The 17,214-nt window shown below is 45.4% G+C and overlaps 1 protein-coding gene across 1 annotated transcript in view; it reads right to left on the bottom strand.

The window, feature by feature from the left end:
- Positions 1-17,214, bottom strand: part of LOC135054944 (uncharacterized) — a 236,422-nt gene that overhangs the window by 172,062 nt on the left and 47,146 nt on the right. The window contains exons 2-3 of the mRNA XM_063958436.1: positions 15,394-15,436; positions 7,569-7,611 (exon numbers count right to left, since the gene is read on the bottom strand). Of these exons, the coding sequence (XP_063814506.1) occupies positions 7,569-7,611; positions 15,394-15,418 (68 nt within the window). The 5' untranslated portion in view covers positions 15,419-15,436. The remainder of the gene's footprint in view (positions 1-7,568; positions 7,612-15,393; positions 15,437-17,214) is intronic.

Genomic DNA, 17,214 nt, shown 5'->3' with positions numbered 1-17,214 from the left:
GGGTGGGAGGGCCCAAGGACAATTCCATCTTGCACCTCTTTTTTCTTTCATTTTTCTTTGCGTCATGTGCTGTTTGGGGACAATTTTTTTGAAGTGCCATCCTGCCTGACACTGCAGTGCCACTCCGAGATGGGCCAGGTGTTTGTGTCAGCCACTTGGGTCGCTTAGCTTAGCCATCCAGCGACCTCAGTGCAAATTTTAGGACCAAAAACAATATTGTGAGGTGTGAGGTGTTCAGAATAGACTGAAAATGAGTGTAAAGTATGGTTATTGAGGTTAATAATACTATGGGATCAAAATGACCCCCAAATTCTATGATTTAAGCTGTTTTTGAGGGTTTTTTGTAAAAAAACACCCGAATCCAAAACACACCCGAATCCGACAAAAAAATTTCAAGGAGGTTTTGCCAAAACGCGTCCGAATCCAAAACACGGCCGCGGAACCGAATCCAAAAACAAAAAAACAAAACCCGAAAAATTTCCGGTGCACATCACTAGTAATCGTACAGTAATCATACCTTCAGACATTTTTAATCATACAGTATGTGGGTTGTATTTGTCCAGTTTTGGAATAGCTTTATCTTCTATAAAAAGGATACAATATCACTGGTCTCGTTCAAACCTTTTGGACAGAGTGTGTCAAGCATAAATATCCAATAGGACTCCATTCTAGATAGGGAGAGTACTCTATTGTCCCCACTAGGGTTGGGTTTAATGTGTTCTAGAATAGTAAAGGACAGACCACTAACATCTGAATTGTGATGTTCCAAAAAATGTTTGGGTAAACTGTGTGTCTTTACATTATTCTTACCATATCGTAGATGTTTTTGGATTCTAATGGTGCCCATACACTTGTGCGATGCCCCGCGACATCGCAGGGCATCGCACCGGCAGTTCAGTGATGCCAAAGTGATTACCATGCGATCATGCAATAGATCGCATGGTAATCACATGATGGGCACGTCAACGCCGAGTGGGTACGGGCCAGCAGGTGCCCATCGCACATTGTAGTGCGATATATTGCATGTGTTAAAAAAACACATGCGATCGCACTGCGATGTGAGAAATATTATGTGCAGCACATACTATCATGAGATGCAAAATTCAAGCGGCGTGCCCGCGCATCGCATCTCATGATACCTTAAATGTGCATACAATCCTTTGATTTCTCTCACAGACTCAGTTGAAATTGAAGGATAGCACCTCATATCTCACAAGTGTATGGGCACCATTAGTGTAACACATCTTAGTTTTTCCAATGTACATCAAATTACGACTGCATGAAATCTTATACACAACAATTTCTGTGTTACACGTAACCACATCCTTTAGGCAGGGCCGTAACTACGTGTGTGCCAAGTGGGCCTGGTACACAGCGCAGTTGCCCTGAGGGCGCACGGCCAGCGGCATGTAATGAGTCAAATTGACTCATTACATGCTGCCTCTGAAGTCTGCGCAGTGCGCCGCCGCCGCACTGGGGAGGAGAGCTGCAGCGCCGGCCAGCGGAGAAGGAGGAGGAGGGAGGGGGACTGGAGCCGCAGCAGCGCTATTTCATTGGTAGTAAGCGCCGCTGCAGCAGCCCCCTCTCCTTCCGTATTGGCTGCCCGGCAAGGCTGTGGATGCTGGGATGCGGTTCCTCCATCCCAGCATCCACAGCAGCGCCAGGCAGCCAATACGGAAGGAGAGCGGGCTGCTGCAGCGGCGCTTACTACCAATGAAATAGCGCTGCTGCTGCTCCAGTCTCCTCCTCCTTCTCATCTGCCTGCACCGAAGGAGCTGCACGAGGAGCGTGACTGCCAGCGGGGAGATGGTAAGTATATCTCTCTCTCTCTCTCTCTCTCTTTCTCTCTCTCTCTCTCTCTCTCTCTCTCTCGGGGACACCGTCTGCCATAATGTGTAAAAAGGGGGCCTGGCTGCCGTAATGTGTAAAAAGGGGGACTGGCTGCCGCAATGTGTAAAAAGGGGAACTGGCTGCCGCAATGTGTAAAAAGGGGGACTGGCTGCCGCAATGTGTAAAAAGGGGGACTGTCTTCTGTAATGTGTAAAAAGGGGGACTAGCTGCCGCAATGTGTAAAAAGGGGGACTGGCTGCCGCAATGTGTAAAAAGGGGGACTGGCTGCCGCAATGTGTAAAAAGGGGGACTGTCTGCCGTAATGTGTAAAAAGGGGGACTGTCTGCCGTAATGTGTAAAAAGGGGGACTGGTTGCCGCAATGTGTAAAAAGGGGGACTGGCTGCCGCAATGTGTAAAAAGGGGGACTGGCTGCCGCAATGTGTAAAAAGGGGGACTGTCTTCCGTAATGTGTAAAAAGGGGGACTGGCTGCCGCGCGGCAGCCAGTCCGCCGCAATGTGTAAAAAGGGGGACTTGCTGCCGCAATGTGTAAAAAGGGGGACTTGCTGCCGCAATGTGTAAAAAGGGGGACTGGCTGCCGCAATGTGTAAAAAGGGGGACTGGCTGCCGCAATGTGTAAAAAGGGGGACTGTCTTCCGTAATGTGTAAAAAGGGGGACTGGCTGCCGCGCGGCAGCCAGTCCGCCGCAATGTGTAAAAAGGGGGACTTGCTGCCGCAATGTGTAAAAAGGGGGACTGGCTGCCGCAATGTGTAAAAAGGGGGACTGGCTGCCGTAATGTGTAAAAAGGGGGACTGTCTGCTGTAATGTGTAAAAAGGGGGACTGGCTGCCGCAATGTGTAAAAAGGGGAACTGGCTGCCGCAATGTGTAAAAAGGGGGACTGTCTGCTGTAATGTGTAAAAAGGGGGCCTGGCTGCCGCAATGTGTAAAAAGGGGGACTGGCTGCCGCAATGTGTAAAAAGGGGGCCTGGCTGCCGCAATGTGTAAAAAGGGGGACTGGCTGCCGCAATGTGTAAAAAGGGGGACTGGCTGCCGTAATGTGTAAAAAGGGGGACTGGCTGCCGCAATGTGTAAAAAGGGGGACTGCCTGCCGTAATGTGTAAAAAGGGGGACTGCCTGCCGCAATGTGTAAAAAAGGGGACTGGTTGCCGTAATGTGTAAAAAGGGGGACTGTCTGCTGTAATGTGTAAAAAGGGGGACGCTGTCTGCTATAATGTATAAAAGGGGCTCTACCTGGTGTAGTGGCGCTACTGTGTAGCGTAATTTGAATAATGGAGACAACTGTGCACCGTAGTATGAATTGCTATTATTTTGTGGCCACAGCCCTTCCCCATGAAGCCACGCCCCTATAAATTTTTCACGCGCCTACGGCGCGCACTGCCCCTGTCTTCCATTGGGGGGGGCGCCAATGTCATTTCGTGCACACAGCGCTAAAATGCCTAGTTACGGCACTGCTTTTATGGAGTATTTATAACCATTTTCTGCTTCCCATATAAAGAGCTTTTTCTCCATGCAGTATATTTGCAGCAGATGCTGCGGTTGCAAGGATAGCAACCCATCCTTTTCTAAGAAACTGATTACAATTTTCTTTGCTGTTGCTTGTACTGTTTGTTGGTTTTAAGTTACAAGGAGCTAATATACTTTTCTCCTACGTCCTAGAGGATGCTGGGGTTCCAAAAGGACCATGGGGTATAGACGCGATCCGCAGGAGACATGGGCACACTATAAGACTTTGAATGGGTGTGAACTTGCTCCTCCCTCTATGCCCCTCCTCCAGACTTCAGTTATGGGCCCTACACACTTGTAGATTTGAAAGATTTAAAAGATGAAAGATATGATAGATGAAAGATTTCACATCAACGATTATGTGCATCCACACTGACCAATCCATATGAAAGATATGAAAGATCTGCAAGATTTGAAAGATTGAGGTTCATTTAAATACTGGGCATGGTTTCATAGGAGGGTCAGGCCCGTAACTACGTGTGTGCCCGGTGTGCCTGGCACACAGCGCAATTGCTCTGAACGCACAAAGGCCAGCGGCATGTAATGAGTCAAATTGACTCATTACATGCCGCTTCTGCTGTAGCAGCGCCGGAGGCAGCGGAGAAGGAGGGAGGGGGACTGGAGCCGCAGCAGCGCTATGTAATTGGTCAAGGTGCCGCTGCAGCAGTCCCTCTCCTTCCGTATTGACTGCCAGGCGCTGCTGTGAATGCTGGGATGCGGTTCCTTCATCCCAGCATTCACAGCGGCGGCGGTCAGCCAATACGGAAGGAGAGGGACTGCTGCAACTGCGCCTCTACCAAGTACATAGCGCTGGAGACATGGTAAGTATCTCTCTCTCTCTCTCTCTCTCTATTTCTCTAACTATTCTGTCTGCCATAATGTGTAAAAACAAGCGCCGTATTGTGTAAAAAGGGGACGCTGTCTGCCGTAATGTGTAAAAAGGGGGACGCTGTCGGACGTAATGTGTAATGCTGCCTACTGACTGCCTGGGGACATCTTTATAAAACATTCGTGGTCAGTGGTAATTTTTAGATACATTGGTGGACAGTGTGTATATGTCCCCAGCCAGTATACATGCAGCATGTGCTCTCAGTACATATGCTGTGTACTGAAAACACATACAAAATGCATACTGGCTGGGGACATATTTATTTCATTGGTGGCCAGTGGATTTTATAATATACATTGGTGGACAGTGATATATGTCCCCAGCCAGTATACATGCAGCATGTGCTCTCAGTACATATGCTGTGTACTAAAAACATATACAATATGCATACTGGCCAGTGGGAATATTAAAATACATTGGTGGACAGTGTGATTAATGAAATAATGCTGTGTCCTGTTTTTGTATTATTATTATTAACATTGGTGGACAGTGTGTGCCCCGTGTCATACATTGGTGGTCAGTGGGTAACCGTTTCTACTTACCTATTGGCTCAGCTCCTGCTGCTCCTCTGTGAGGCACTCCTCCTCGCTACGGCGGCAGGTGTCCTATGCGGCGGCAGCCGGCAGGGAGTGTCCTGTGCGGCGGTGGAGAGTGTCCTGTGCAGCGGTGGGCGGCGGTGAGGAGTGTCCTGAGCGGCGGGTCCCCGGCGTCTGGCGGATCGTCATCAGCTTTATATACAGACTGAGCGATAACGCATATCGTATAGTGCGTTATCGTTCAGATTGTCCTGCATGTATGGCCGATGATAGACCAATGATGAACGAGCGCGGGGACGCGCATCGTACATTGTTGGTTCCTACACACTGAAAGACATGAACTATATCTCGTTCATTTATGAACGAGATTGTTCATATCTTTCAGTTTTATCTGCCAGTGTGTAGGGCCTATTAGACTCTGTGCCCAGAGGAGACTGGACACACACTAGGGGAGCTCTCCTGAGTTTCACTGAAAAGACTTTATGTTAGGTTTCTTATTTTTAGGAAGACCTGCTGGCAACAGGCTCTCTGCTTCGTGGGACTGAGGGGAGAGAAGTAGACCTACTTCTGTGAGTTTCAAGGCTCTGCTTCTTAGGCTACTGGACACCATTAGCTCCAGAGGGTCTGATCACTTGGTTCGCCTAGCTGCTCGTTCCCGGAGCCGCGCCGTCACCCCCCTCACAGAGCCAGAAGAAAGAAGCCGGGTGAGTATTAGAAGAACAGAAGACTTCAGTGACGGCAGAAGACTTCAGAGTGTAGCCCCTTAATATAAGGACTACTGAGGAGATATAGTGAGGGTCAATAATTCATGACTACTCTATTAGAATATATATATTAAATATATAATATATGTATAAATATATGATATAGATTTCCCTTTGTGTACTCTAATATATGTATAATATATCTATAAAAGCTGGGTGATGGTGTTGAATTTATAATGGAACTAGTGGACTATTGTAATGAAGTACTGTGGCCTCTGGTCACGAGCAGGTTTGCAAGCGATCCTTCGAGAAGCCCTCGAGCTGATGAGGGGGTGCCTGTGAGGAGAGGACGGTTGAGGGAAGCGCGAGCTGGAGTGAGCGCGGCAGGAGACAGAGCTGAGAGAGCCGCACGAGTTTCGGCTGAGGGAAGCGGCCGGGGACGGAGCTGAGAGAGCCGCACGAGTTTCGGCTGAGGGAAGCGGCCGGGGACGGAGCTGAGAGAGCGGCACGAGTTTCTGCGGAGGGAAGCGGCCGGAGACGGAGCTGAGGAGGGCCGGACTAGACTCTGCTGGGAAGAACGGGAGGATCCGGGGCTGATGCGAAGCCGTCGGGAGACGGAGATGAGGAGCACAGCATAAGACTGTGCTGAGGAGAGCTGCTGGAGAGAGAGCCGATAAGAAGCCAGCAAGAAGGAGGGAGAGCAGACTGATAGAGGACACACGGGAACGGAGTGTGAGGGAGGCGCAAAGTATACCCAGAGCTGGTGACAGGGGGTTAAATACAGTGTTGGTAAGCGCCCAATATACTTACTTAATGGCTCCTGGAGATAGCTGTGCTGTGACGAGGAAAACAAACTGATATCCGTCCTAACTGCCTGCAGAGAAGTCCAGGAGTCTGTAATAGTCAAGTCAGTCAGAGAGGAGGAGGGCCGGACACTGGGGGAGCTGAGCAGAGGTCAGGCTGTCTCCCTCTAGGGGTAGAATACGCACTATACAGCAGACTGAGGTAATTGGGGGAGAGAATTATGGGACCAAGGCCATCCTGATCCATCCAACCATGGGCTGAGAGAGGGGGATTATTAATATGAGACGGATGACATTGCATTAAGAGACTATAACCACTACAGACTCTAGGGATCCCTAGTATAATGTTGGTAACATCAGTGGTTGCCACGAACCCTCCCAATACTGTATCTAAAATTGGGAATAATTGAAATAACTCTTGATACTCCGTCAATAACATAAAGTAATACTGGCAGAGCTGTATATTAAGTGAACTCTGAATGGTTCATAGTTTACCGTATTATCGTGCCCTCACTGGGACTAAGACACTTTTGCACGGATTATACCGTTGAAGTATACAGGACAGTTTGGAATGGACATAAATGCCGTAGTCCCTTTGAGATAATTAGTTAATTGGGGAATTATTCACCAACAGTTGAGCGGGTTTTGAGTCATACATAGAGAGTAAGTAAAGTACCTGTGAACAGTCTACCCCAAGCGGATAATAAAGATTGTATTCGTCCAACATTGTAAAGGCACACTGATAATATAAATTTGGATATCGCTCCTGAAAATCCTAGGATATATCCTCATCCCTCCTACCATAAACCAGCCAGAAGCCGCGATCCTTGGATTTATTTCGCTGTTCTCTTCAGGATGATTTCTGACTCGGTCACACCTCTGGATTGACCTTATTGAGAAATTTAATAAATAGGACCTCTATCCGTCCTTCCGCTTCCATAATAGAACTACTGCCAGGGTATCTAATGTAAATTGGGCCCCAACTGTGCACCAACGATAACTAACGGGTATACCCAACACATAAACCTGATAATGCAGTGTGACATATAATGTTATAGTTGCTGTATTGATAATCTATCTGATACACTTAGTTAAAATAATTTGTTATATGGTATAACAGGTAACCATTTATGTATATACATATATGTTGGTAAATTATATCTTTATTCTGCAGTTAATGATTTTAATTGTTGATATACTGTGAACCTAAATTCAAGAAGGGTTTAATTTGAAACCAAGAGAACATGAGAAGGTATTAACATCCTATTAATAAATACTTACCATTGAAGGGGACCAGTTGTCTCATTCATATGAACATCGGAATCTGAAAGACAAAAGAAGAAAACAAGGTAAATTAAACATCTCACCCAACCCACACTCTAAACAGTAACTACAACACTACTGGCAACAGCTTTCCCAAGCAAGCCTGGGTTGGCTATATAGACTGCTTGGGTGGAGGCACTAAGTCATTTGGAAATAGTAACCTATGTATTGAATAAATAGGGAGCAACTAAGGGTTACATTTGGAGGCACTGCTGAGATTCTAAAATACCCAGGATTCAGTGGTTGATACCAAAACTATACATCATGGAAGAAGTTACCAACGCCGATATCTATAGGTGGTGTAAAGAAAAGGGTGTGGAACCCTTATGCAGCTTTGGGCTAGTTGGAAAACTTTCATTAGCCAGTGATGATGCAGTCATTCGGGCTGTTGTGCAACTTTATGGTATCAGTCAACCCTGTATGGTTGATCGATGGAAAGGACAAGAGGGAGAAACTTACGCTATCCTATTTAGTAATAGACTTCCTTTGGATAACACATTACTACCCAGTATGGTGGTGGTTGAAGATGTCCCTGGGCGAAAAGTTCAAATAGTGTGGCCTGAAAGTATGGAAGAAGCAGCCACCCCAGGAGAAGACGTGGGAAATGATACCACTGCTGCAGGAGACTGTTTTCATATTAATAGTGGGGGGGATCTGACAGAGAATGTGGAAGAATCTCCTGGAAAAGGGGTGGAAACAATGATGGATAAAATGGTTAGTCAGATGGAGAGATTGCATTATGAAGGGGGATATAGAAGACTCAGGATTTTCTCGGGTATTTCCCCTGTGCCTGCTGGTGAAGAAACCTACGATACTTGGAGAGAGGCTGCCATTCAACACTCTGAAGAGTGGCAATGTCCCGAGCATATCAAACGACAGCGTATAGTGGAAAGTCTCCGGGGACCCGCTATGAGGGTTATTCAAGCCACAAGGAGGAGTAAATCTACAGCTACTCTGAAGGATTATCTAGAGGCTTTGGATTTTTCTTATGGCACCATGGAGGATGTAGGGGATTTGATGTCAAGATTACATCGCACCTATCAGGAACCAGGGGAGACTCTAACTCAATATATTTATAGAGTGGATAGATTGATTTACCAAATTGAAGAGAAAGGGGGGATAGCTAAGGAGGTGATAGATGAAAGCAGAATGCGACAGGTTCTGAAAGGAGCTCTCACTCTTAATCCAGTTGCACAGAGACTACGTTGTACCCGACGGTCAGGACCCGCACCCAGTCTCACGGAACTTGTGAAGGAGGTCAAGTTAGAGGAAGTACAAATTGAGAATCGAGACAAGACTATTAAGAGAGTCAAAGCTATTATACCTGCTATACCTGCCCCCACCTCCACTGTTATGGATGATCGATTGATTAAGTTGTTGGAAGATCAAAATAAAAAAATAGACCAATTGATTGCTTTACAGAGTACAGCTTCATCAAGGCCCTACTGGACGTCGGACTCAAACAGAGGAAGGACAAGGGGAAGTGGTAGTCGTGGGACTATACTCTGTTATAATTGTGGACAACCAGGGCATAGATCCTTTGAATGCCCAGTGAGTTGTATGGAGAGGAATGGAAGAATGCCGTTTTACCACCGGTCCAGAGATGAGCAGATGGAAAACCCCAACGGGAGTTCTGTGAACCCCTCACAGGCTCCCCAACAATAAATGTTCATGCTATGGGGAGTGCCCAATGGTCCGATGCTATTCCAGACAGTCTCATGGGACATGCACCATTAGTGAAAGCCCTAATAAATGGACAGGAATGTATGGTGTTGTTGGACAGTGGGTCACAAGTGTCCATTGTATTTGAAACATGGTACCGGGAGAATCTGTCAACTGTTCCCATTCAAGCTCTTAGCGGTCTTACAGTATGGGGCCTCAGTGAACAGAAGTACCCGTATTTGGGGTACATAGTTACACAACTTACTTTGGAACCTGGACTAATTACCCCTAATGAGTCTATTCCATTGGTTGCACTGATTTGCCCTGATTCCCCTGGGGATAATGGCTACTTGTCCGCTATAGTGGGTACTAATACCAATATGTTTAGAAATCTAAAGCGATGGTGTGATAAACAAGACAGAGGAAATAATGAAGGAATGAGCCCATCGGTAGAACCAGAATTAGTTCACTGTAAATTCTTGGAAAGTCATCCTGATCGAATGGTTACCCATTCGTCTACTGGGTCTCCGTTCAATTACAACCGATTGAATCTGGAAGAGTGTTTTCATGGGAGTGATATTGATCAGACACGAAAAGACCTGCTAATGGAACAGATCATGTTAAGGGAAGATGTTTTTTCCAAAAGTGATTGGGACTTAGGGACTGCCACCGGTGTTGAGCATCATATCAAATTGACAAATAATACTCCATTTAGAGAGAGATCCAGGAGGTTGGCTCCGGCTGATTTCGAAGACGTCAGGAGCCACCTTAGGAATTTGTTGGAAAATAACGTCATCGCTGATTCCGAGAGTCAATATGCTTCACCTATTGTGGTTGCTCGGAAAAAGACTGGAGAAATTCGTCTATGCATAGACTATCGTACTCTGAACAATAGAACCTTGCCTGATCAGTACACCGTACCTAAAGTAGACGAGGCCTTGGATTGCCTCCAAGGGAGCCAGTGGTTCTCCGTTCTTGATCTACGATGCGGGTACTATCAGATCCCCATGAGTAAGGAGGATAGGGCCAAAACAGCTTTCATCTGCCCTATTGGGTTCTATGAATTCTTAAAGATGCCCCAAGGAATCAAGGGAGCACCGGCTACTTTCCAACGAACCATGGAACAAACTATAGGTGACATGTGTTACCGGGAGGTATTAGTGTACCTAGACGATATCATCGTGTTTGGGAAAGATCTAGATGAACACAATGCCCGGTTACTGAAAGTGTTAGATCGTCTACGATCCCGAGGGTTAAAGTTGTCAGCCGAAAAATTTAAATTGTGTAGATCTTTAGTTAAATACTTGGGACATGTGGTGAGTCGGAACGGGATAGCCACAGACCCAGAGAAAGTGGCCACGGTGAAGAAATGGCCCCGACCCACCAACCTTAAAGAATTGAGGTCTTTTCTGGGTTTCTGCGGCTACTACAGGAAATTTGTAGAGCATTATTCCAAAATCGCTAAACCATTGACAGATTTAACAAAAGGATATCTGCCAGTAAATAAAGACCGAAGGAAGAAATCAGATGTAGACATGTCTTACCATAATCCCAGAGAATTGTTTGGAAACAGGTGGACTGAACAGTGTGAAGAAGCATTTGTTACTCTGAAAGATCGCCTCACTAAATCTCCTGTGTTGGCATATGCTATACCTGATTTGCCTTACGAAGTACACATAGATGCCTCCTTAGACGGGCTTGGAGGAGTGTTGTACCAAAAACAAGCGCAACTGTTGAGACCCATTGCCTATGTTAGTAGAGGAATTTCCAGTAGTGAAAGAAATTATCCAGTCCACAAGTTGGAATTTCTCGCATTAAAATGGGTGGTTAGCGAAAAATTGCACGACTATCTTTACGGAGCTCAATTCATTGTACAGACGGATAACAATCCACTTACCTATGTACAGACATCCGCTAAACTTGATGCCACTGGACACCGATGGCTTGCAGCCCTTACCAACTATGACTTCACTATCAAATATAAGCCAGGTATTAATAACCAGGATGCGGATGCTCTATCCAGGATGCCTCACCCGGAAGCTCCAGGAGGTGGCTCTGATTGGATTGAAGTACCCGCTGGGGTAGTGAAAGGACTGTGCCAACATATTAGTATCACCAGAAATCAAGAAGTGGCTGCTGTATATGATATAGGAGCTTCTGAAATAGCTATTCCACCTTCCTATTGTAGATTAGGAAGGGTTGAACTGCAGGGGTTAGGGATAATAACCTCCGACCAACTGGCTCACGAACAACGAAATGACCCCAATATTCTTCCTATTGTTCGGATTATTGAAGATCATACTTATCAGTTACATCGCTCTCAATTACCAAGGAAGGCACAAGTGTTAATGCGACAGTACAGGAAGTTAACTATTATGAATGGGGTATTATATCGAAAAGTAATGAAGAATGACGGAGGTACTAAAATGCAGATAGTATTACCAACAAAGTATAAACAGAGGGTGCTAGAAGCATTGCATGATCAACATGGTCACCTTGGATATGAGAAAACCCAGGGGTTGGTGTCCGATCGATTCTTCTGGGCTCATATGAATCAGGATATAGAACGATTCTATAGAACATGCGGAAATTGTATTCTCCGAAAAACGCTACCTATATCTGCCGTTCCATTAGTTAACATCACCAGCACGGGACCTTTGGAGTTAGTATGCATCGATTTTCTCACCTTAGATGGTCCTGGAAGATCAGACTGTCATATTCTTGTGGTAACTGACCATTTCACGAGATATGCCCAAGCCTATTTAACCGTGAACCAGACTGCTATAACTGTTGCAAGAACCTTGTGGGAGAAATTCTTCGTACATTACGGATTGCCAGCAAGGATTCATTCCGATCAAGGTCGAGAATTTGAGAGTAAAGTAATTAGAGAACTGTGTCATTGCTGTGGTATAACTAAATCCCGCACTACCCCTTATCATCCCCAAGGAGACCCTCAGCCTGAGCGATTTAACAGAACTTTATTAAACATGTTGGGTACCTTAGACTCTAAAAGAAAATCCAATTGGCGGAAATATATTGCTCCTTTAGTGCATGCATATAATTGCACTCGGAACGACACTACAGGATACACCCCATATTACCTCATGTTCGTTTGGGAGGCCAGATTACCCATAGATATTTGTTTAGGAACTCACAATAATTCTGGTTCAAAGATATCTCACAGCCAATATGTTAGACAACTTCGTCAACAATTGCGAGAAGCCTATCAACTAGCTGCAAATGCTGCCCGGAAAATGGGTGACAGAAACAAAGGATATGTCGATAGGCACATTAAGGAACACCTCTTAGAGCCTGGAGATCGAGTGCTGATTAGAGCTCTGGGGTTACCTCGAAAGCAAAAGTTACAGTATAAATGGAAACCCACTCCTTACATAGTATTGAGACAGCTCCCTAACATTCCGGTATACCAACTCGCCCCGGCAAATGGACAAGGAAGTAGGGTAACCTACCATAGAAAACATTTACTCCCTATTGCCCAGGACATTAGGTGGGAAGATAAGGTATATTATCCTACAGAAAATAATGAAGAAGAAAACCCTGCTAAAAATGAAAGTAACCTTCGGGGTCTGAGAAGGGAAGCTGAAGATATTGAGGATGACTGTAATGCAGGATATTACTATTGGGATAGTGAGCCTTGGGGAACCGAAGCCACTGCATTGGAATCATACCATGGAGAACAAGCAGAAATACCCACCTCCTTCAATGTGGTAGATCAAGGGAATGTGGACCATACTGAAGAGGAGGGAAGTGAGCCAATTGATGAAATAACAGCCGTCAATGATACAAGCCTTCGGAGTGATAATGGAGAAGAAGTCGTGTATGATCAATCAGTTATGTCACCTCGGCCTCAACGGGTCAGGAGAGCCCCTAGAATACTCACCTATGAACAGTTGGGAATCCCGACCGAAATTCCTTTGGTAGTGCACCCCAACCTGGTGATGTCATGGCCATATTTCGGATGGAGTGTACTCAGTAATGCTTAAATATAACTATAAAATGTATATGTAGGTGGTGAGATTAAATTAAATACACTAGAAATATTTAAATTTACTCACCAGGGGGAGAGTGTAGCCCCTTAATATAAGGACTACTGAGGAGATATAGTGAGGGTCAATAATTCATGACTACTCTATTAGAATATATATATTAAATATATAATATATGTATAAATATATGATATAGATTTCCCTTTGTGTACTCTAATATATGTATAATATATCTATAAAAGCTGGGTGATGGTGTTGAATTTATAATGGAACTAGTGGACTATTGTAATGAAGTACTGTGGCCTCTGGTCACGAGCAGGTTTGCAAGCGATCCTTCCAGGAGCCCTCGAGCTGATGAGGGGGTGCCTGTGAGGAGAGGACGGTTGAGGGAAGCGCGAGCTGGAGTGAGCGCGGCAGGAGACAGAGCTGAGAGAGCAGCACGAGTTTCGGCTGAGGGAAGCGGCCGGGGACGGAGCTGAGAGAGCCGCATGAGTTTCGGCTGAGGGAAGCGGCCGGGGACGGAGCTGAGAGAGCGGCACGAGTTTCTGCGGAGGGAAGCGGCCGGAGACGGAGCTGAGGAGGGCCGGACTAGACTCTGCTGGGAAGAACGGGAGGATCCGGGGCTGATGCGAAGCCGTCGGGAGACGGAGATGAGGAGCACAGCATAAGACTGTGCTGAGGAGAGCTGCTGGAGAGAGAGCCGATAAGAAGCCAGCAAGAAGGAGGGAGAGCAGACTGATAGAGGACATACGGGAACGGAGTGTGAGGGAGGCGCAAAGTATACCCAGAGCTGGTGACAGGGGGTTAAATACAGTGTTGGTAAGCGCCCAATATACTTACTTAATGGCTCCTGGAGATAGCTGTGCTGTGACGAGGAAAACAAACTGATATCCGTCCTAACTGCCTGCAGAGAAGTCCAGGAGTCTGTAATAGTCAAGTCAGTCAGAGAGGAGGAGGGCCGGACACTGGGGGAGCTGAGCAGAGGTCAGGCTGTCTCCCTCTAGGGGTAGAATACGCACTATACAGCAGACTGAGGTAATTGGGGGAGAGAATTATGGGACCAAGGCCATCCTGATCCATCCAACCATGGGCTGAGAGAGGGGGATTATTAATATGAGACGGATGACATTGCATTAAGAGACTATAACCACTACAGACTCTAGGGATCCCTAGTATAATGTTGGTAACATCAGTGGTTGCCACGAACCCTCCCAATACTGTATCTAAAATTGGGAATAATTGAAATAACTCTTGATACTCCGTCAATAACATAAAGTAATACTGGCAGAGCTGTATATTAAGTGAACTCTGAATGGTTCATAGTTTACCGTATTATCGTGCCCTCACTGGGACTAAGACACTTTTGCACGGATTATACCGTTGAAGTATACAGGACAGTTTGGAATGGACATAAATGCCGTAGTCCCTTTGAGATAATTAGTTAATTGGGGAATTATTCACCAACAGTTGAGCGGGTTTTGAGTCATACATAGAGAGTAAGTAAAGTACCTGTGAACAGTCTACCCCAAGCGGATAATAAAGATTGTATTCGTCCAACATTGTAAAGGCACACTGATAATATAAATTTGGATATCGCTCCTGAAAATCCTAGGATATATCCTCATCCCTCCTACCATAAACCAGCCAGAAGCCGCGATCCTTGGATTTATTTCGCTGTTCTCTTCAGGATGATTTCTGACTCGGTCACACCTCTGGATTGACCTTATTTAGAAATTTAATAAATAGGACCTCTATCCGTCCTTCCGCTTCCATAATAGAACTACTGCCAGGGTATCTAATGTAAATTGGGCCCCAACTGTGCACCAACGATAACTAACGGGTATACCCAACACATAAACCTGATAATGCAGTGTGACTTATAATGTTATAGTAGCTGTATTGATAATCTATCTGATACACTTAGTTAAAATAATTTGTTATATGGTATAACAGGTAACCATTTATGTATATACATATATGTTGGTAAATTATATCTTTATTCTGCAGTTAATGATTTTAATTGTTGATATACTGTGAACCTAAATTCAAGAAGGGTTTAATTTGAAACCAAGAGAACATGAGAAGGTATTAACATCCTATTAATAAATACTTACCATTGAAGGGGACCAGTTGTCTCATTCATATGAACATCGGAATCTGAAAGACAAAAGAAGAAAACAAGGTAAATTAAACATCTCACCCAACCCACACTCTAAACAGTAACTACAACACTACTGGCAACAGCTTTCCCAAGCAAGCCTGGGTTGGCCTATAGACTGCTTGGGTGGAGGCACTAAGTCATTTGGAAATAGTAACCTATGTATTGAATAAATAGGGAGCAACTAAGGGTTACAAGAGTCTCAAAGGTAACGCGCAGCGGTCACGCTGCACGCCATTGCTCCCACATACCAGCGGCACTACAAGGGTGCAGGGCGCAGGGGGGGCGCCCTGGGCAGCAATATACCTCACAGTTTAACCCTGGCAAAGATATAAACAGTGCATAGGCACTGTATATGGACCCCCACCAGTATAAAACTGTAGAAAGATAGCGGGGCTGAAGCGCGCCGAGAAGGGGGCGTGGCTTAGCCCTTACAATTCTATACAGCGCCATTTTCTCCTCACAGAGATGCTGGGCCCGCCAAAACACTGTTAGACACTAACAGTGTAAAATGAGGGGGGGGGGGGGGGGCACAGTTATGTAGTGCATTATAGGTTCACCCATGAGGCACTATAGATATATGTATATAATGTGCGTGTGTACACAGAGTTGGTTAGAGTTCTGTGGCTTCCCTGTCAGAAATCTGCCGATGTTAACAATGCTGGTGGGTGTTTAGTACATGTGTGTCGACATGTGTGAGTGATCTACCGCAAACAGATATGTGTATCCCCTGTCGGCAGTGCCGACTCCAGATGGTACTTGATTCATGAGATTAAGTGTCAGCATGTCAGTAGTGGTAAGCTTTGCAAAAGTATGCACTGTTTGGGGAACACAGAAGTATGTGGGTGTCCCTGTCGGCACCAACTATGATGACTGGGTGTAAAATATATAAAAGTCCTATACCTGTAGGTATATATATATGTATGGTACGTTTGCAGTGAGCTGTAACTGTAGCACAGACGTGATAATATTTTGCGTCCTAGTGAAATTAGGTATATGTTTCCCTCAGATCCCTCGGGGTCACATAAATGTTGTTTTTGCCCAGTCACTACTCCCTGTCGTCGACACGAATACTATGTTCTATGTCGGCCATAATGTTTCCTGATTAGATCCACAACATTGGCATTCAGTACATGTTCATACTAGAGATGAGCGGATTCGGTTTTACTCGGATTTACTCGGTCTCAAAACGGCATCTTATTGGCTCACGGGTGTCACGTGTTTTGGATAGCCAATCAGATGCCATTTTGAGAACCGAGTAAATCCTAGTAAAACCGAATTCGCTCATCTCTAGTTCATACACATTCAGAACACATAAATGTCACTAGGGACCCTGATGTTCCTGCCAGATTATATATATATATATATATATATATATATATATATAATATTGGTGATGTGCACCGGAAATTTTTCGGGTTTTGGTTTTGGATTCGGTTCCGCGGCCGTGTTTTGGATTCGGACGCATTTTGGCAAAACCTCCCTGAAATTTTTTTGTCGGATTCGGGTGTGTTTTGGATTCGGGTGTTTTTTTACAAAAAATCCTCAAAAACAGCTTAAATCCTAGAATTTGGGGGTCATTTTGATCCCATAGTATTATTAACCTCAATAACCATAATTTCCACTCATTTTTAGTCTATTCTGAACACCTCACAATATTATTTTTAGTCCTAAAATTTGCACCGAGGTCGCTGGATGGCTAAGCTAAGCAACACAAGTGGCCGACACAAACACCTGGCCCATCTAGGAGTGGCACTGCAGTGTCAGACAGGATGGT

Source organism: Pseudophryne corroboree, chromosome 3 (assembly GCF_028390025.1).
Source record: "Pseudophryne corroboree isolate aPseCor3 chromosome 3, aPseCor3.hap2, whole genome shotgun sequence".
NCBI lineage: Eukaryota > Metazoa > Chordata > Amphibia > Anura > Myobatrachidae > Pseudophryne > Pseudophryne corroboree.
This window is presented reverse-complemented; position numbering and strand designations above follow the sequence as displayed.